The sequence below is a fragment of the Scatophagus argus genome, chromosome 13 (assembly GCF_020382885.2).
Source record: "Scatophagus argus isolate fScaArg1 chromosome 13, fScaArg1.pri, whole genome shotgun sequence".
In the NCBI taxonomy this organism is placed as follows: domain Eukaryota; kingdom Metazoa; phylum Chordata; class Actinopteri; family Scatophagidae; genus Scatophagus; species Scatophagus argus.
In genome coordinates, this window is record NC_058505.1 from 22,976,127 (window position 1) to 22,992,913 (window position 16,787).

The following is a 16,787-nucleotide window of genomic DNA, read 5'->3' on the forward strand; positions in this document are numbered from 1 at the left end:
GTCTTTTCAAAATAAAGGTGTTATTTCAGCATTATAGCAACACGTCATCTTACTTCTGTTTTCTATCAAATGAATAGCTGAATTTCAAGCTTTAGTCTTCCAAATATAATTTTCAGAATGAGAGAGGAGACGTAGCACACATAGTTGTTACAGTTCTTAGTTCAATTCAATTTAATTTATTTGTATAGCGCCAGTTCACAACAAAAGTTTTCTCATGACACTTTTCAATTAGAGCAGGTCTAGACCAAACAATTTGATTCAATTTTGTAATGCAGAGAATCCAATATTCCCCCATGAGCAAGCAAATGGCAGCAGTGGAGAGGAAAAACGACCTTTTAGAAAATGGGAGGCCATCTGCATTGATGGGTTGGATTGAGAAAGAGAGGTAGAGAGAAAAGTCTGGGTGTGGGAGGCGAGAGAAGGAGCACACAAACAGAGATGCAACAGTAATTACCAGAAGTATTGGAACTATAGAAAATGATAATGATGAAATATACAGAAGGTACTAGGGTGATTGAAATAATAATAGTAATAACAATTGTAATGGTAGCAGCTGCAGTCATAGTAGTAATAGAATTAAAATAGATTATGATTAAACAGTAGTAATTGCACTAGGTTTCAAGCAGGACCGCAGCAGAAGGTCCAACCATGATCCATGGGAACCTGCAAGACAAGAAAAAGACCCTAGGGAGGAATTTGAACTAGTAATATACATTAATTACATTACATTTTAAGACGTCTTATAATGTATTTATTATATTACTATTGGACCTGTGACAGTGCCGTTTGAGAATCATATCATATTGGAATTTCTTGTATTTCTTTTTGCTTGCAATCTTCCCAAAGCAGACCCTTCTTTTTTCATGTGCTGAGGTTCTATCACTGATATTTGCGCCTTTATTTTGAAGGTTGTGTGTCTACTCATCGTCAAACAGGAAGTATAATCCAGAAGGGTGCAGTTGCAGCTCTTTTCCGAACCGTAATCAGAGCCTTTAAGGATTCTGACCTCAATAAAATCAACCTTAGCTATTTCGAGGGTGTATCATGTAGCTACTGTGTGTCAACCATTGTCTAAACCATATTTATGGTGTCTGCAGAAAGACCTAATTGGTTTTGTTGTCATTCAGTGGAACTTCTCTGTAGGTTCAGTGGTTTTGGTTTCCAGGGACACTGAAACACCGTAGCACCTATTTGTGTCACAATCAAAGTTTTCCGAAGTTAGGAACAGGACAGTTGCTGGCGATTCAGTATGTATTTTGTGCTGGTGTAACATTAAATATAGAGCTCTTGGTGTTTTTATTTACTCTGTTTACCACTGTCATAACGCTCTCAGGTAATACTTTCTGTGTTTATTCTGTGGTTAGAGTAGGTGACAGATTTGCTCTGCTTAACGTTAGGCCACTGATTTACCGTTCCTCCTGTGTGCGGTAGTTATTATTATCGCATTTATAGCTTGTGTCTTCATTGGTCCTCTCCTCATAGCTAGAGCGTAACGTTAATCGGAATACCAAAATCAGCTTCCATGAAACTGTATGCAATATTTATGAATGAATGAGTGCAAGGGCAAATGCTGGCTTGTGTTGGTCAGGAAAGAGCTGTAAAAATGCAGCATATTTGCCTTTTTTTTGTACTGAATGTGTTTTATTTGGAGCGGTGTGTGAGTGTGTGTGAATGGCTCTGCAAAGAAAGCGTTTGCATGGCAACCTCCACCAACAGAGTATGCGTTTGTGTGAAGGGGTGAATGTTCCACCACTTAAGGATTTTGAGTAGACTTTTAAAAAGACCTATATACACGTATATTCATTGCTGGTTGATTTAGTGCACAGATGGGGCGTTGATCCACGTGGCCAAAATTCATATGTCTGTACCTTTTCAAACCTTTACTTACTGCTATAAAAGCCAAGTTGTTCTACAAAACCTGGCTAATGACAAAACAGTCAAACCCCCCTCAGATGTACCTGTATGTCCCCTAACTCAGACGGTTGTATTTTGCCTACATGAAATGTGACATTATAATTGAAAATATTCCTCTTCATACATAAATTGAGTTGTTAAACTAAGAAAAAGGTGTTTTCCTTTCTGTTTTCACCCTGAAGCTTTCTGAGGGCCGATCCTGTCATCAGCTGTTTGCAGCTTCCGTGAATGACAGCGGAGCAGGATGTCAGACAGTGGGGACCAGTCATGTCTGATGGTAGCAGAGGACACTGTCTCCTTTCTGGTATGAACCCAGTTATTTTATAGTTATAAATGTTTATTTGATGAAAAGGAGGATGTAACAACAACAACAACAAAATAATCTCTAATTCTTTCCATGTAAATTTCCTGCGTCTTTTCTACCACATCTGTAAGTAGCATCTAACACAAATCACAACCAGCTAGTGAGACAGAGGGCTAAGCAACCGGTCTGTGGGGTGACTAGCTAATAAATAACTAGCTAAATTATTTTAAGCATTTTTTCCCTATTTAAGGCTTTTTATATTCTGAACATTTGAGACAATAATCGTTAGATTTATTGACAATGAAAATAATTTTTGCAGCCCTAAATGTTTATACAGTAATTTTGCTAAATTTGTTAATATAATCCTCAAGTTTGGTTTGATATGGTTTATCTTGCAAAACACTACACCTAGAGAGTCTTTACTTACATGGCATATGCTCCTGGCTCCAGGTGAGCACACACAACCCCTACAATTCCTGTCTCATGTGAATTTGAGTTCACCCAAATAAAGTCAGTTTTATTTAAATTGTGACAAATTACAAAAGCTATCTCTTGATACAGAGACCCAACATTTGTGTAACCCTTCCTAATGCTGTCGGCCTACCTCAGACATGAGCAAAACTGAACAAACAAGAGTCACGCTGGCTCAGATGTCACCTGGGTTATAAGGTCTGTGTCAGGTCTTGGGGGACCAGGGCAACCTGATGAGAAATACGCTACTACTACACACTAATACACGTGAGAAGCAGAAGCTAGGAGAATAAACAGGATAGTGTACTCCCAGTGGTAGGGCAGTAACGTAAGAATAGATCCACCCAGAACTGAGACTGAACAGTACTGGAAGAACATATGGGAGAAGGAGGCATCACATAACATCAGTGTTCAGTGGCTAGTGGATCTAAAAGCAAACCACAGCAACCTTCCAGAACAAGACCCAGTAACCATCATAATGGCAGACATCCAACAAAGAGTGTCAGGCATGAAGAGCCTGAGCAACAATCCCTGTTGCTGTTCCGCATAGGCCTGATCCCCAGCAGCTAGATCATCACAAAGAGTGGTTACGTTTACTGGTTCTGAAGTGGAGCAACCATGGGCTACCTCCTCTACATGGATGGCACCAAGCTGTACACCAAGAGTGAGTGAGACATTGATGATCCACGACTACTGGCTAAAGAAGCTAACTGCACTCCACAAGCCCCTTACAGCATAAATGAACCAGATGCTGATGGATGGGACTCACCAAGAGAGGCTAACCCATGGAAGGACAGTCCATATCATGTAGGATCCTCAGAAGGGTGCAGTTGCATCCAACTGCCGGCTAATAACCTCCCTCTGCACAACATGGAAGCTCCTGTCAGGCATAATAATGGCTAACATAAACAGGCATATGGATCCATACAGGAATGGGGCCCAGAAGAAAACTGGTATCAATACCAGGGGAGCCAAGCACAAGCTACTGGTCGACAGAGCAGTCACTAAGGACTGCAAGACCATGCAGACCAACCTGTACAACACCTGAATTGACTACAAGAAAGCCTGCAACTAAATGCCACACATTTGGATTCTGGAATACCTTGAAATGTATGACAGGACACTGAGAGCCTTCATAAAGAACTTGATGGGCTATAGAAGACAACTCTAGAGGTCAACTCGAAGCCAACTAATCAAATTACCATCAAGTGGGGCATATGGTGAATATCCCTGTTGCTGTTCCGCATAGGCCTGATCCCCTGCAGCTAGATCATCACAAAGAGTGGTTACGTTTACTGGTTCTGAAGTGGAGCAACCATCAGCTACCTCCTCAACATGGATGGCACCAAGCTGTACACCAAGAGTGAGTGAGACATTGATTTGCTGATCCATATCGCCAGGTTCTACAGCAATGACATTGGAATGTCATTCAGACTAGATAAGTGTGGTCAGATGGTAACAAAGAGAGGGAAGATGATCAGAACAGAGGGGGTTGAACTACCAGAAGGCAACATTACAGATGTTCAGGAAAGTTACAAACACCTTGGGATCCTGCAGGCAAATGGAAACCATGAGGAGGCCGCAAGGAAGTCAGCAGCAGTCAAATACCTACACAAAGTGAGGAGATGGAGGCCACTGATATCAAGACAAGAATGCACTTTACAATGCATGGAGGGTTTTACACCAAGTCCAGCACCCTGAGACTGTACACTAAGTGGAACGAGGGAGGCCGAGGACTAGTGAGTGTCAGAGCCACTGTCTAGGATTAAACAACAAAGATCCAGGAATATATCAGAACGATGGCCCCCAGAGATGAACTGCTAAGTGAATACCTCAGACAGCAGAAACCTGGAGGAGGAGGAACCCCAGGAGTGGGCAATGCAAAGATGCCCCTAAGACAATTCAGCACATAACGGCAGGCTGTAAGATGCAGGCAGGAACATTGTACATGGTACGTCATAACCAAGTGGCTGGCATAGTATACAGGAATGGATGGAAGACGCCTCCCAAGGTGGTTGAGAATGACCAAGCTAAGATCCTATTAGCTTGGTCTTAGCTTGGTCCTATAAATTCTAGATCCAGATTCAGGCTGACAAAATGACCCGCCAAACATTGTGGTGGTCGACAAACAACAGAAGAAGGCAGTGGTGAAAGGTGTAGCAATCCCAGGTGACAGCTACATCAAGAAGAACGAACACGAGAAGCTAAAAAAATACCAAGTGCTAAAAGAAGAGGTGCAAAAGATGTGGCGAGTAAAAGCAGTAGTGGTGCCAGTGGTAATTGGGGCACAGTGGGCTGTAACCCCTAGACTGGAAGAGTGGCTCCAGCAGATTCCAGGTACAACATCAGTGGTCTCTGTCCAGAAGAGCACATTGCTTGGAACAGCTATGATATTGCACATAACCCAGAGGAACCCGAGCTTGTATATATATATATGTATATATAAATTATTATTATTATATCTGTTGTGTTTATAGATATCCACCTCTAGTCAAACTAAACTTGTCAATCCACTAGAATTGCACTGAATAGGAATGATGTATTTGTGTTGTTCAAATCATTGCGTGTATTGGACATATCCAGTAGTTCTTGAGAAGTTGGTACCAACGTGGGCAATCTAATTAATGACCTGTCTTTTTGGTCCATAGTTGTGTGTATTTCATGCATGGGAGGAATGGGCTGGCCTTGGCCAGATGGAGGACTATCTGAGTGTTCTGGAGTACCTGCTGTGGGTCTTCACCCCTCTGGCCATCGTCTTCATCTTGCCATTCCTCATCGTCATCCTCCTTTACCTCTCTATACTTTTCCTTCATGTCTATAAGGTATGTAAACCTTATTTGCACTTAACTCTGTTGAGCAATTTTACTTGTTAGCCTGAATAAGCATCTGAGTCATCTAAAATTCGTGATGCTGGTAAAGTCAGACCTGTAAAATTCCCATAACATGGCAGAAGAATGTTTAGATGAATTTAAAGACTGCAGCAGCTCATGGTTTGATGCACAGAAAGGTTAAATGTATGTGATGGTCTTTTAAGAGCACTTTTATTACATTTATCACCTAATTATCATCTTTAAACCACAGGCATGTTTTCTTATTTTTTAAAGGAATAGTTTAAACAGGTATTTGTGCTCTTAACTATTTAATCTTAGCTATTTATCCCTCTAGATTGTTTTGGTGTAAGTTGTTGCATATAATGGAACTAGATGGCGCTTAGCTTGTGGTGCTCAAAGTGTCAAAAAATACATTTGGAAAACTCAACAGCAATGTGAGTGGTTTCATGAAGGAACTGTTTTCTTTTTATATCACTGTGCCGATGGAATCTTGTATCTTCTCACGGATGAGAGTTTGGCTAATTAAGCTAACTAAAGTAGCTAAGCTAGCTAACATTACAGATCAGCCGAGGAGGATGTCATTAATGTTTACATCCCACCCTGTCACAATCTGTGATTAGATGCATGTTTCCTTCTATGCATACAGTAAAGAAATAGTTACTTTATGAAACTGCTCACCACAAGGTCATTTCTTTTTTCTATGAATAAAAATATTATCAGGAACATTTACTGAAGGATCGGGGTTAGATCTACGTTAGGTTCTCATAGCTGAACCATATGTGAGAATCAGGGCATCTCTCACTTGACCATCAGTTAAGCCATAGAGATAAACAGTCATTCAAGTATGAATGACTGTTGTATGAATGTGGTTTCGCCAGTCTATCAGTAATTGCTTACCAGCACTGAATTTTATGGGTATTTGCAACTGTGTATTTTGAACTATCAAATCAACCACCTCTAATTGGTTTAGGTTCAATTAAAATGTAATACAATTAACTGCTCTTTATTTTGGTTAAACATACTTTATCCATTTTGTATACTGCTTATATGTCAGGGTTGCAGGGGGGTTGGAGCCTATCCCAGCTGACAGTGGGTGAGAGACAGGGTTCACCCTTTACTGGTCACCATTCAGCCACAGGGCCAACACACAAAGACAGACAACCACACATGCTCACACCTAGCGCCAATGTACAGTAGCCAATGAACCTAATGTGCATGGGACTGTGGGAGGAAACTGGACTACTTGGAGAAAACCCACGCAGGCACAGAACAGGCAAACTCTGCACAAAAGGGCCCATATTGGGATTTATATCAGGAACTCTCTTGCTGTGAGGTGACAGTGCTAACCACTGCACCACCTGCCCTTAAATATGTTCAGTGAACTCAATATTAAGTTTGTGAAGTCTAATGTTAACACTAAATTTATTTTTTATTTGCAAGTAATGTATTAAAGGGGAATAGACAAACAGAATAACAATGAGCTCCTGCAAGCCTGATCAGATATGTTGCTTGATTGCTTGATTGATAATCATGCCCACAGTTGTTGAACTGAAGCTTAAAGAAAGGAGAATATAGAGAATGAGAGTTATAGACAAAACTATTCAAATAAGATATGTGTCAAAACCTGTTCTGTTTCCTGGTGTTTTCTTATATTAGAGAAAGAATCAGCTAAGGGAAGCTTACTGCAACAACTTGTGGGATGGAGCCAGGAAGACCCTGGCTACACTGTGGGATGGACATGGAGCCATATGGCATGGTAAGACACCATGTTTTGTGGTATCCATTGAGGTGTTGTCCTTTCAGGCAGCATTTATACAGTTGCTATCACCATGAAAGGAAATAAAAAGGAGAAAGCTAGATGAAACTGCACTTCTTCCTGTCAGCGCTGATAATAAATTGTGAGCTTGTTGAAATTTTACCACAGCAAAATAGTGTCAAACTTATAAATGCAAAAATCAGTCTTTTACGGTCATATGAGACATTGTGATCCACCACAGATGGCTTATGAAGTATGAGCATGCACAAAGGCGCTTATGCTCAGCTCAGTAGCTATTAAAATATTCTCCAAAACACTAGGGTTGTACAAAAAGAACATTTTGTGAACAAGGAAGAATTCAGTTTTACCAGAAGGGCACCATATAAATAAATAACCATAAATATATGTAACTTATAATAAAGTTGTATGCTACCAAATTCCATTTGATTCAGTATTAAATAAATAAATAAGCCCATAAAATAAATCCTGAATAAATACATGTGGAATTATGAAACAAAAGTCTTTATTAACCCGTAAAGATTTGAAATAATAGGCTTGTGTATTTTCCTTTATTGTCAGTAGCCCTAAATGTGAACTTTCTTTCTTTCTTTCTTCCTTCCTTTCTTTCTTTCTTTCTTTCTTCCCCCCCACTGTGAAGGAACACTTTACCCAAAATGAAAATTCATTGATTACATGATCTACTCACCCCCATGCTGATGAATGGGACCATTCTCCTAAACAACCGAAGAAGCTGGGGACTTTAAAACGTTAAAAGAACACACACACAAAAATAGACTCCATACAGCTCGTTTAACAGAATCAAAGAATACAGAATCCCCATGTGTGCTAATATTTGAGGCTAAAGTGAAGATTTCAGCTTATAAAAAGGACATCAACAACATCTTTTCAGGTTCGGGTAATTTTTGGGTGAGCTTTTGCTTTAGTTGTATTTCTCGCTTTGCAGCTTTTTTTTTTCTGAATGCTGTATGTGCTATCAAATTGATGATCATGTTCTCCTTATTTGCTTTTGTTTTGTCTATGTGCATATGTTTTTTAAGTTGCAGTATGTTGAGCTCTTTAGGCTGTAATTTCTATCAGCTTTGATTAGAATGTATGGCTCCTGTACTTTGACCTGTGTACCAGGCTATGAGATCCATGGGATGGAGAAGATCCCTGACAAGGGACCAGCACTGATAGTGTACTATCATGGAGCCATTCCCATCGACTACTATTACTTCCTGGCCAGTGTGATCATCCAGAAGGGACGGACATGCCACTCTGTAGCTGACCACTTCCTCTTCAAGATCCCAGGTACTCACACTGTTTAACACATGCACACATGATTGCATACATTATTCATAAGCAATGCTGACATTACCATGGCAATAATTGCAATAATGCAAAATATTGCTGTAACCAGAGGTTAAAACTCTTACTCCAAGGGCATTATTCTGTGTATACCATGGTCATTTACAAAACAAACAAAAAAAAGATCAGCCATAACATTATTACCACTTGCCTAATTGAGCAGGTCGCAAAAACAGTCCTGACCCCTCGGGGCATGGACTCAACTAGACTGCTGAATGTATGCTTTGGTTCTAGTCCCTTGACAGGCAGGAATGATTTCCTGTGTCGCTCTGTGGTGCATCGTGGGAGTAAGAGTCTGTTGCTGAACGAGCTACTGTAGCTGATCAGCACATTGTGGAGAGGGTGAGAGGGAAAGTCCAGTATAGTTCTTATTTTGGACAACATCCTCCTCTCAGACACCACTGTCAGAGAGTCCAGTTCCTCTCCCACAACATGGCTGGCCTTCTTAATGATTCTATTGAGTCTGTTAGTGTCCCTCACCCTCAGGCAGCTGCCCCAGCAAACAACAGCATACGTGATGGCACTGGACACCACCGACTCATAGAACATCCTCAGCATCGTCCTGCAGATGTTGAAGGACCTCAGCTGCTGGTCATTTGTTGGGGTCCAAGCACACCCCCAAGTATTTGTACTCCTCCACCACCTCCATGTTTAACAACACATAAACTTGTGGTAAATGGGGTGTGAAGATTAGCATCTGTGCAGATGTGAAATCCTGACATTAATAGTGAAACACAGAGGAAAGGAATACAACAATTTTCATTATTAATCTGTCAGATATTTAGACTGTTTTCAGTTTATTTATGTAATTTTAAAAGAATGTCTGCTGAGCTGATTTAAATACAGCTGTAAACAGCTAAACCCTGAGAACAAATCACAGATCACTTACACAGTAGTTTAATAGGCTACAGTGTTATGATTGAAACACCTGGAGACAGTGTATAAACTGGTGTATGGTGCTGATATAGCATTTTAAGAAATTGGAATGAGGTCTATGAGTGGGTATGAGTGCTTCTGTGACTTCCTGTACAGACTGAAGGCTGCTGGGAACTGTCTGACTTGACCTCAGCGTTTTGTTTTTGCCCGCTGCTGCCACCTGCTCTCATCTGCTTTCCAGGTGAAATGCAGTTCATCTTGAATGACCCAATGACCACAGGATCTAATTGGTCTGGTTGCAACATGTAGTCTGCAGTGTCTTTCAACCAAGCAGCAACAGGATCACCTAATCTGAGACAATGATCACCTCAAAAGACAATCAGTAGTCTGACCCTGGATTAGCCGTCAGAAATCATGTATAGTGAGAATGTGATCATCCCTTCTCTCTCCTCCTGTCCATCAGGTTTCAAGTTGCTGTTGGAGGTGTTCAGTGTGATCCATGGTCCTCAGGAGGAGTGTGTGCGGGCTCTGAGGAATGGTCATTTGTTGGGGATTTCTCCAGGAGGCGTACGAGAGGCTCTCTTCAGTGATGAGACCTACCCCCTTCTCTGGGGCAAACGCAAAGGCTTTGCCCAGGTCGCCATAGATTCTCAAGTGGTGTGTTGTTCATGAAATCTACTGTCACTTTCAGTCTTTCAGTGCTTTCATCAAAGCTTCAGCCCCCAGTGCTTGGCTATAGTACATCATATCCTATATGTACATCACATTTTTTTATTTTGGCACAGTAATTAGATACAAATCTATTTTATTAATTCATTTCAATTGGCAGTGGACAGGTATTTTGCATTAATGCCTCATTAGTGCACACAAAGTAAATGAAGTAAATGTTTATTGCACAATGTAATGACTCAGAATCAGAATCAGAATCAGAATTCCTTTATTAATCCCTGGAGGGAAATTCTTGAGTAAAAGAAAGTAAAAGGAGTCGCGAAAAAATAATAAAATAGTAGAAAACAGTGAGAAAGATCGGGAGCGTCTGTAACAGGCTGCACACGTATCGACGCATGCGCACTGTTGACACCCTTCCATTTAGATTGGTTCTCTGTAAACCTCATTTTTACTATACAATTTTGTCTCCCACTGGGTATGACAACTCCTGGCAAAATGCTTATCACAAATTTAGGAGGCAATTCACCATCAGATGGCACTGTAGTCATATTGTTAGTTGTTATACTGAACACAACCAACTAAAAATTCATGGATGTGCAACTTTTTTAGTCAGAAAACCACCAGGAGCATTGTAGCGACAGCATTCATTATGTGTAGTTATTATTTCCGTATGTGCATGTATTAAATAGCTAAATATATATAGCTTAATATCTAGTGTGTCATTTGACAAACAAACCTACCAAATTACAGTCCAGATTCCCAAAAATTTTGGATGCTGTATAAAACATAAATAACAAAGAATGTGATTATTTGCTAATCCTCGTTGACATAAAAATGCTACAAGACGATATATTTAATGTTCTACCTCATCAACTTCATTACATTTTTTTTTTTAATTTATGTTTATTCTGAATTTGCATCATTTTTACAGCATTTTCAAGTCTTCAAGGCTTTTTCAGCATATTAAAATTTCTCACAGCATGCGTTGATTGTTCTGAATAACATTTTGACTAAACTGATTCTTTTTACTCTGCTCCTACAGAAAAACTCATAACACAAGTGATTTTTCTCACATTATTTTGCATGTCAGAATTGTTTAAAGTAGAAAGCCCTTGTGTCTAATCTTCTCTTTCCCTTGCTCTCTTTTTTTTCAGCAAGTAATTCCAATGTTCACTCAAAATGTGCGGGAAGGCTTCAGATCTCTGGGAACACTCAGTAAGTGTAGAAGAACATCTGCTATAGGAGCTTAGTACTTACTTACTACAAGCTTCTGAGGGGTTTGACCCCGGAGCGACCTATCTGACGCGCTAAGTTGTCTTAGGCTTAGTCCAAATTGTCTTTCTAGATCAGGAATGAGTCCACACGTCTCCATTGACTGTTCTATCATACGAGGTTTATTCTCGGTGCAACAAAAAATGTGTCCATTCATCCTCCAACATACAACACCTGTGACCCAGCGGTCAAAAACCATTTGCCCTTCCGTGGTCCCACCTGATGGCCCCAGACTTCCCATTACATATATACTTTTAAGGCCTGAATGACCACAGCTCTGTGGTACCCACAACAAATAGAGTCACCATGCTTCCCCATAACATAGCATTTGGCTCCTACAACATCAAAACCAAGTTCACACAGGACACAATAGCATAATTCCATTGTTTCTTTGTGTCTGCACATGAAGTTTGTCAACAAGAAAAACAGAGAATTCCACCAAACTTGTCTGGTACAGTGTGGTAATAAAGGAAATGTGCAGACCTGATCTAATGGTAACCTGCCCATTTTCCTTAATTGTCTACAGTCTTATATTTCTTCATGTAATATGCTCTCTCTCTCTACCTCTGCCTGTTCTTTCCTGTCCAGGATTTTTCCGCTGGGTCTATGAGAAATTTCGTCTCCCTGTAGCTCCTGTTTATGGTGGATTTCCTGTGAAATTTCGAACCTTCCTCGGTGATCCTATCCCATATGACCCCAACATAAACGCTGCAGAGTTGGCAGAGAAAGTGAGTAATCTACAGTTATTGAACTGCTGAGGAACTTTTCCTTCTTTTTATCTCATATAATTTGAGACTTTTCAATGCATTACTATAAATTTTTAACTAACTTTTCATTTATCCTAACAATGACTTTATATCATGGTAAATACAAAGTCTGACAGGTGTCATGGAGGGCAAAATATATAAAATATTTGTGTGCACTAAATAATGATCTTTGCGCCCACACTCAACACTACCAACATCTGACGTTTTGCCATATGCTTAAGGGAAGTCAAAAACAACACAAGGCTTCTGAAGACAGACAAATTGAAAATCCATGCATCTCTGACATTGCTGCCAAAAATCAAAACAAACTGCATAAAATCGGCTGCCTTATATGAGAAGTCAACCTGTAACATCAGTTTTTGCAGCTCCATTAACAGTTGTTTATTAAGTCTGATTATTATGCGGTTAATTACCATGATCAGTCCGAGCATATCAATCTGAGTAATTAGTAGTAGCTATAATTCTCATATTAATTTCTGGTGTTCTGTGAATTCCTATTCTGCAAACATGCTGCATTCATTCGGTTCTGTAGATCTGCTCTAATGACACCCATATTTTTAATCTGTGGACGATTGGTTTCTTTTTGTATTCCAAATGAAATTTCAAATTCCGATGGATACCAAAACCCAGCATCACCCCTGGCATATATTTTCAGGGAATATAGTGACGATAAAATCTGATGTTATCGGATCTGTTTTCAGTACTGGAGAAATACAAAGTAAGATCCATAAACCCCAACCCCTTCGAACATCCCAGGGACGAACTGGAATGGAGACCACAAGCCAGGTCCCCCCCAACTTAGAATGTGATGTCACCAAAATCCCCATTGGTGTAATGGTCAGATGTCCCAATACTTTTGTCTATATAGTGTGTGTGTTAGGTATGCTAGCAGCCTGGGGCCCACACAAAGAGTTAACTAAATTATACGAACATTCATGATTGAAAGTGACCATTAACCAGCTGTTTGTTATGGGTGAATTCATAAAGTGTCATAAAGAGTCCACAATGGTGATTTTTTTCTAAACTATTGCTGTTTGTTACTCAAGAATTTTAATTTATGTAAAGTACAGACAAGAAAATAAAGCAGTGTTAATTCTGTTGCTAATTTGTCTCTTTTCTTCTCTGAACGAATATCAAATGAACTGATAAGAGTACCATTACTGTATCGATATTGTTAAGCAGTATCAGTAAGGGTAGAATTACTGTTAAAATCTTATCACCACCCTGCTTATATTGAAGGGGGTTGCTGTGGGATATTTGTACTAATGTGAGCTCTTCCATAAAAAAACAGTCTTTTGTAAGTAGCGGTACTGACTACGTTTTTATCCTCTGCAGGTACAGCAAGCTGTCCAGTCTCTGATAGACCGGCACCAGCAGATCCCAGGGAACATTCTTAGAGCCTTATGGGAGAGATTTCACACCAAACACAAACACCATTAACATCAGCAGTACAACAAACTGTCCAGTGTGTGACCAGAGCCACACGTCACAACGGCTCAGATGGCTGCAGCTTGCATAGGTTTGGTGGCTGACATTATGGAATATTTGCACAACTTTCTTCACTGCCCCCAAAAACCACTGACTGCAGCTGCTGAGATTCCTTTGCATTTGTATTGCACCTTTGTGGTATGTGTCCTTTTGTATATTCATTACAGGATGATATGTTTAAAACTAGACTTCCTGGTAGTGATGTATGGATCGACCCATAACCCACCCGTGGGTCGGCTTACAAGACAATATTACGGGTTTGAGTGGGTGGGTCAATAAGTGACAAAGCAGCATTCCAAGTAAGTTATTATTAATCTTTTGTGCATTATAGAGAGACAAAAGACTGAGGCAGAGTTCATGTCTTTAATGAAGGAATATTGTTTTGCTAAGATGAGCACCATTTAGAACAATTCATATTTATTTAGCCTAAAGGAAAAGATCTTTCCAATGCACACTTGCACAGTGTTTTATTTTTCAATGTTCTCATATCCTTTGCCTTGATTAATCCATTTTAGATAGACTAAAGATGCACTGTGAGCTGATTGGTTAGTTGAAATTCTGGATCGATCTAATTGGTTGTTACAGGTCGTTTCAGTTGAGTTGGTTAAGGTTTTTACTCACTATAAAAGACTTTCTGGTTTTTGTTTGTCACTAGGGGTTCCATGTGTCATAGTTGTCCCAGAAACATACACTATGATAGCATTGTATAGATGGCATTAACTTCTATTTATACCATGGTCCCAATTCTGATTGGCTGCATGGTGTTCTTAATAATGATATACATACTAAGTAGTTATAGGAAAACTGTCTATTCACTGGCTCTGGAGTCCTCGATATTAGAAATAAATTACATGGAAATATTTTGAATATCCAGTGCAGTCCTTCAGTGCCTCATCCTCACCACAAGATGGTGATTTTAACATACAACACACTGCCTCTCTGAACTTACTTTGCAGGTTGTCACGTAAATCATCTCACATCTTATTCACTCTTCAAAACACCACTTCAGGCTGTGGTCTACCTTATGTATGGTTTATTCTTTGTTGGTGAAAATCTTGAGAATGACTTGGGGACAATGACAAGGCTGGGTAGATGGATAGTCTTGTTGTTAAACATACTGTCAAATTATATTTACTGTTTGTTAAACACTTTGATTCTTGTTAGTGTAATATTAGCTTTCTAGTTCATAGCTGAGCCAGAGGTGAGTGGACTAGACATATCTCCCATTGCCAAATCACATAAGGTTTGTCCTTTTTACTGGAGTGGTGAACATTTGCATAGCATATGAACTATGTGGGATGGGGATAATTGCTCCAGGTATTAGTCAAACCCTCAGGTGTTACTGGAAAACTGGTAGTGTTACTGGAGTTATTGTTTTTGAGAAACTTTCAATTTTGATTGCAAAATGCATGAAAATATAAATGAATGGGTTTTTGTTCTCTGCTAAGTGACTGTAGTATCAGTGGGATGATGCTTATGCTCAGTCATGCAGTTAATTCTTGATAATGGACACCTTGTCGGGCATTATACATTGTACATAGTGTTCATGATATTGACTGTGTACTGTACATGTAGTCCAGTGGTTTTCCCTGTCCTTTATAGTATAGGCATGCAATTAATGTCAATGCTTCATGCTTCAGGCCTCTTTCTTTTTTCCTGGGAATTGTCACAATATTTTTTTTTAATTTTATTTTATTTTATTTTTTTACATAGAATCTGATATGTCACTGTTAATTCTCAGGAGATTTGTTACTAATTGGGGACCAAGAACCAACTGACGCAATGGCCCTATTTTAAGGCAAGAAATTACTTTTTGTCCAAAAGAATGATATGTTTGTTTGTTTACACATGTGTGGCAAAATGGAACGATTGCATCCCCTACAAAATTTCAGCAAAGTAGTGTCAAGTTACAAAATTTGGTAGCCCTCATGGTAAGTTTCACCTTATGTACAGAATTTGATAGATATGTTTAACATCCCAAGACTTAAAGAAGTCTAAAGTGTCCTGGCCTGAAGACATCTACAGGCCAATATTCAGTTATAGTCATAGCACCGCCTACTCGCAACAGGAAATGACATGTTTTATACTTTGATGTTATTCTTCTAGTGTCTTGACCAGCCACTACCACCTAACAACAAACTGATTAACTCTGCTGTAGGACAGAATATTTGGAGACATTACCTTGCACTTCAGGCACATATGACATGCATTTTAGAACATCTTTTGACTTTTTTTTTTTTTTTTTAATTTTAACAATCAGTTATCGAAAGGAAACTCAGTTTATTAATCAAAAACGATTAGCTGCTGGCCTAAAAAAAAAAAAAGGCAATAAACTTGCTGTACCTGAAATTGACAAGCTGACAGGACTTCACTTGTTAGAGCTGAGTCAAACTTCACAGAAGATTGACAAACTAATACTAGAAGTAAACCGTTAATAAATTAAGGTAGAAGGAGTCAATTTTAGAAAATGTCGTGGAGTATATAGATCCCTTCTTTGTAGAAGCTCCAGAAAGTATTCCATAACGGTGACATCATCATCATTGTCAAAATGCCGATCACTGAACTCCTTCTTCGTCTTGGGAAAGCTATAGTAGTTTGAGGGTGCCAAAACCAAAAGGTTTGCACTTTGGTATAACTCTAAGGTACATACATTAATAGCATTTTAATCAGGCAGCTACAACCCTGACTCCAAAAAAAAAAAAAAATCTGTGATTTTGTGTAAATGTGACAATTTGCTAATCCTTTTTGACATATAATTAAAATGGTACAAAGACAACGTATTTAATATTTTACCTCATCAGCACCATTGTTTTTTGTAAATACACTACATAGGCAAAGGTACTGCGACACCTGACCATTACACCAATGGGGACTTTGGTGGTAGTGCCTTCTGGCCATTTGTTTGGAGTTGATCGTCTCTCTGCGGCTGTGGTAGCTTTGCTCTCCTGGCGGGCGGTTTGTGGCCTCTGCTTTGGTTTGATGAGGTTGACATCGGTGCTCTGTGTGGGCCAGCCAATAAGATTTCCCTTCACTGGAAGCAAAGGGCCTAGCCCAACCCCTGAAAACAACCC

The 16,787-nt window shown here is 39.6% G+C and overlaps 1 protein-coding gene across 4 annotated transcripts; it reads left to right on the forward strand.

The window, feature by feature from the left end:
* The first annotated feature begins 965 nt into the window (after positions 1 to 965).
* On the forward strand, positions 966 to 16,460 carry tmem68 (transmembrane protein 68). Of its 4 annotated transcripts, none has more exons than XM_046409210.1 (9): positions 966 to 1,247; positions 2,097 to 2,218; positions 5,338 to 5,511; positions 7,177 to 7,276; positions 8,420 to 8,587; positions 9,984 to 10,156; positions 11,344 to 11,404; positions 12,050 to 12,189; positions 13,564 to 16,460. In XM_046409210.1, exons 2-9 carry the CDS (start codon positions 2,159 to 2,161, stop codon positions 13,666 to 13,668), a joined length of 981 nt encoding a protein of 326 aa, XP_046265166.1. In that variant the 5' UTR covers positions 966 to 1,247; positions 2,097 to 2,158; the 3' UTR covers positions 13,669 to 16,460. The 4 variants fall into 4 exon arrangements, with proteins under 4 accessions (XP_046265166.1, XP_046265165.1, XP_046265164.1 ...); XM_046409209.1 differs by having other exon boundaries at positions 967 to 1,333; positions 9,984 to 10,177; positions 13,564 to 16,430; XM_046409208.1 differs by having other exon boundaries at positions 968 to 1,247; positions 9,984 to 10,177; positions 13,564 to 16,430.
* Positions 16,461 to 16,787: the final 327 nt, after the last annotated feature.

Coding starts and splice junctions, on each gene's coding strand:
- tmem68 (XM_046409209.1), top strand. CDS start 2,159: ATGTCAGACAGTGGGGACCAGTCATGTCTGATGGTAGCAGAGGACACT. Junction 5,512..7,176: donor TTTTCCTTCATGTCTATAAG/GTATGTAAACCT, acceptor TTCTTATATTAG/AGAAAGAATCAGCTAAGGGA. Junction 10,178..11,343: donor TCGCCATAGATTCTCAAGTG/GTGTGTTGTTCA, acceptor CTTTTTTTTCAG/CAAGTAATTCCAATGTTCAC.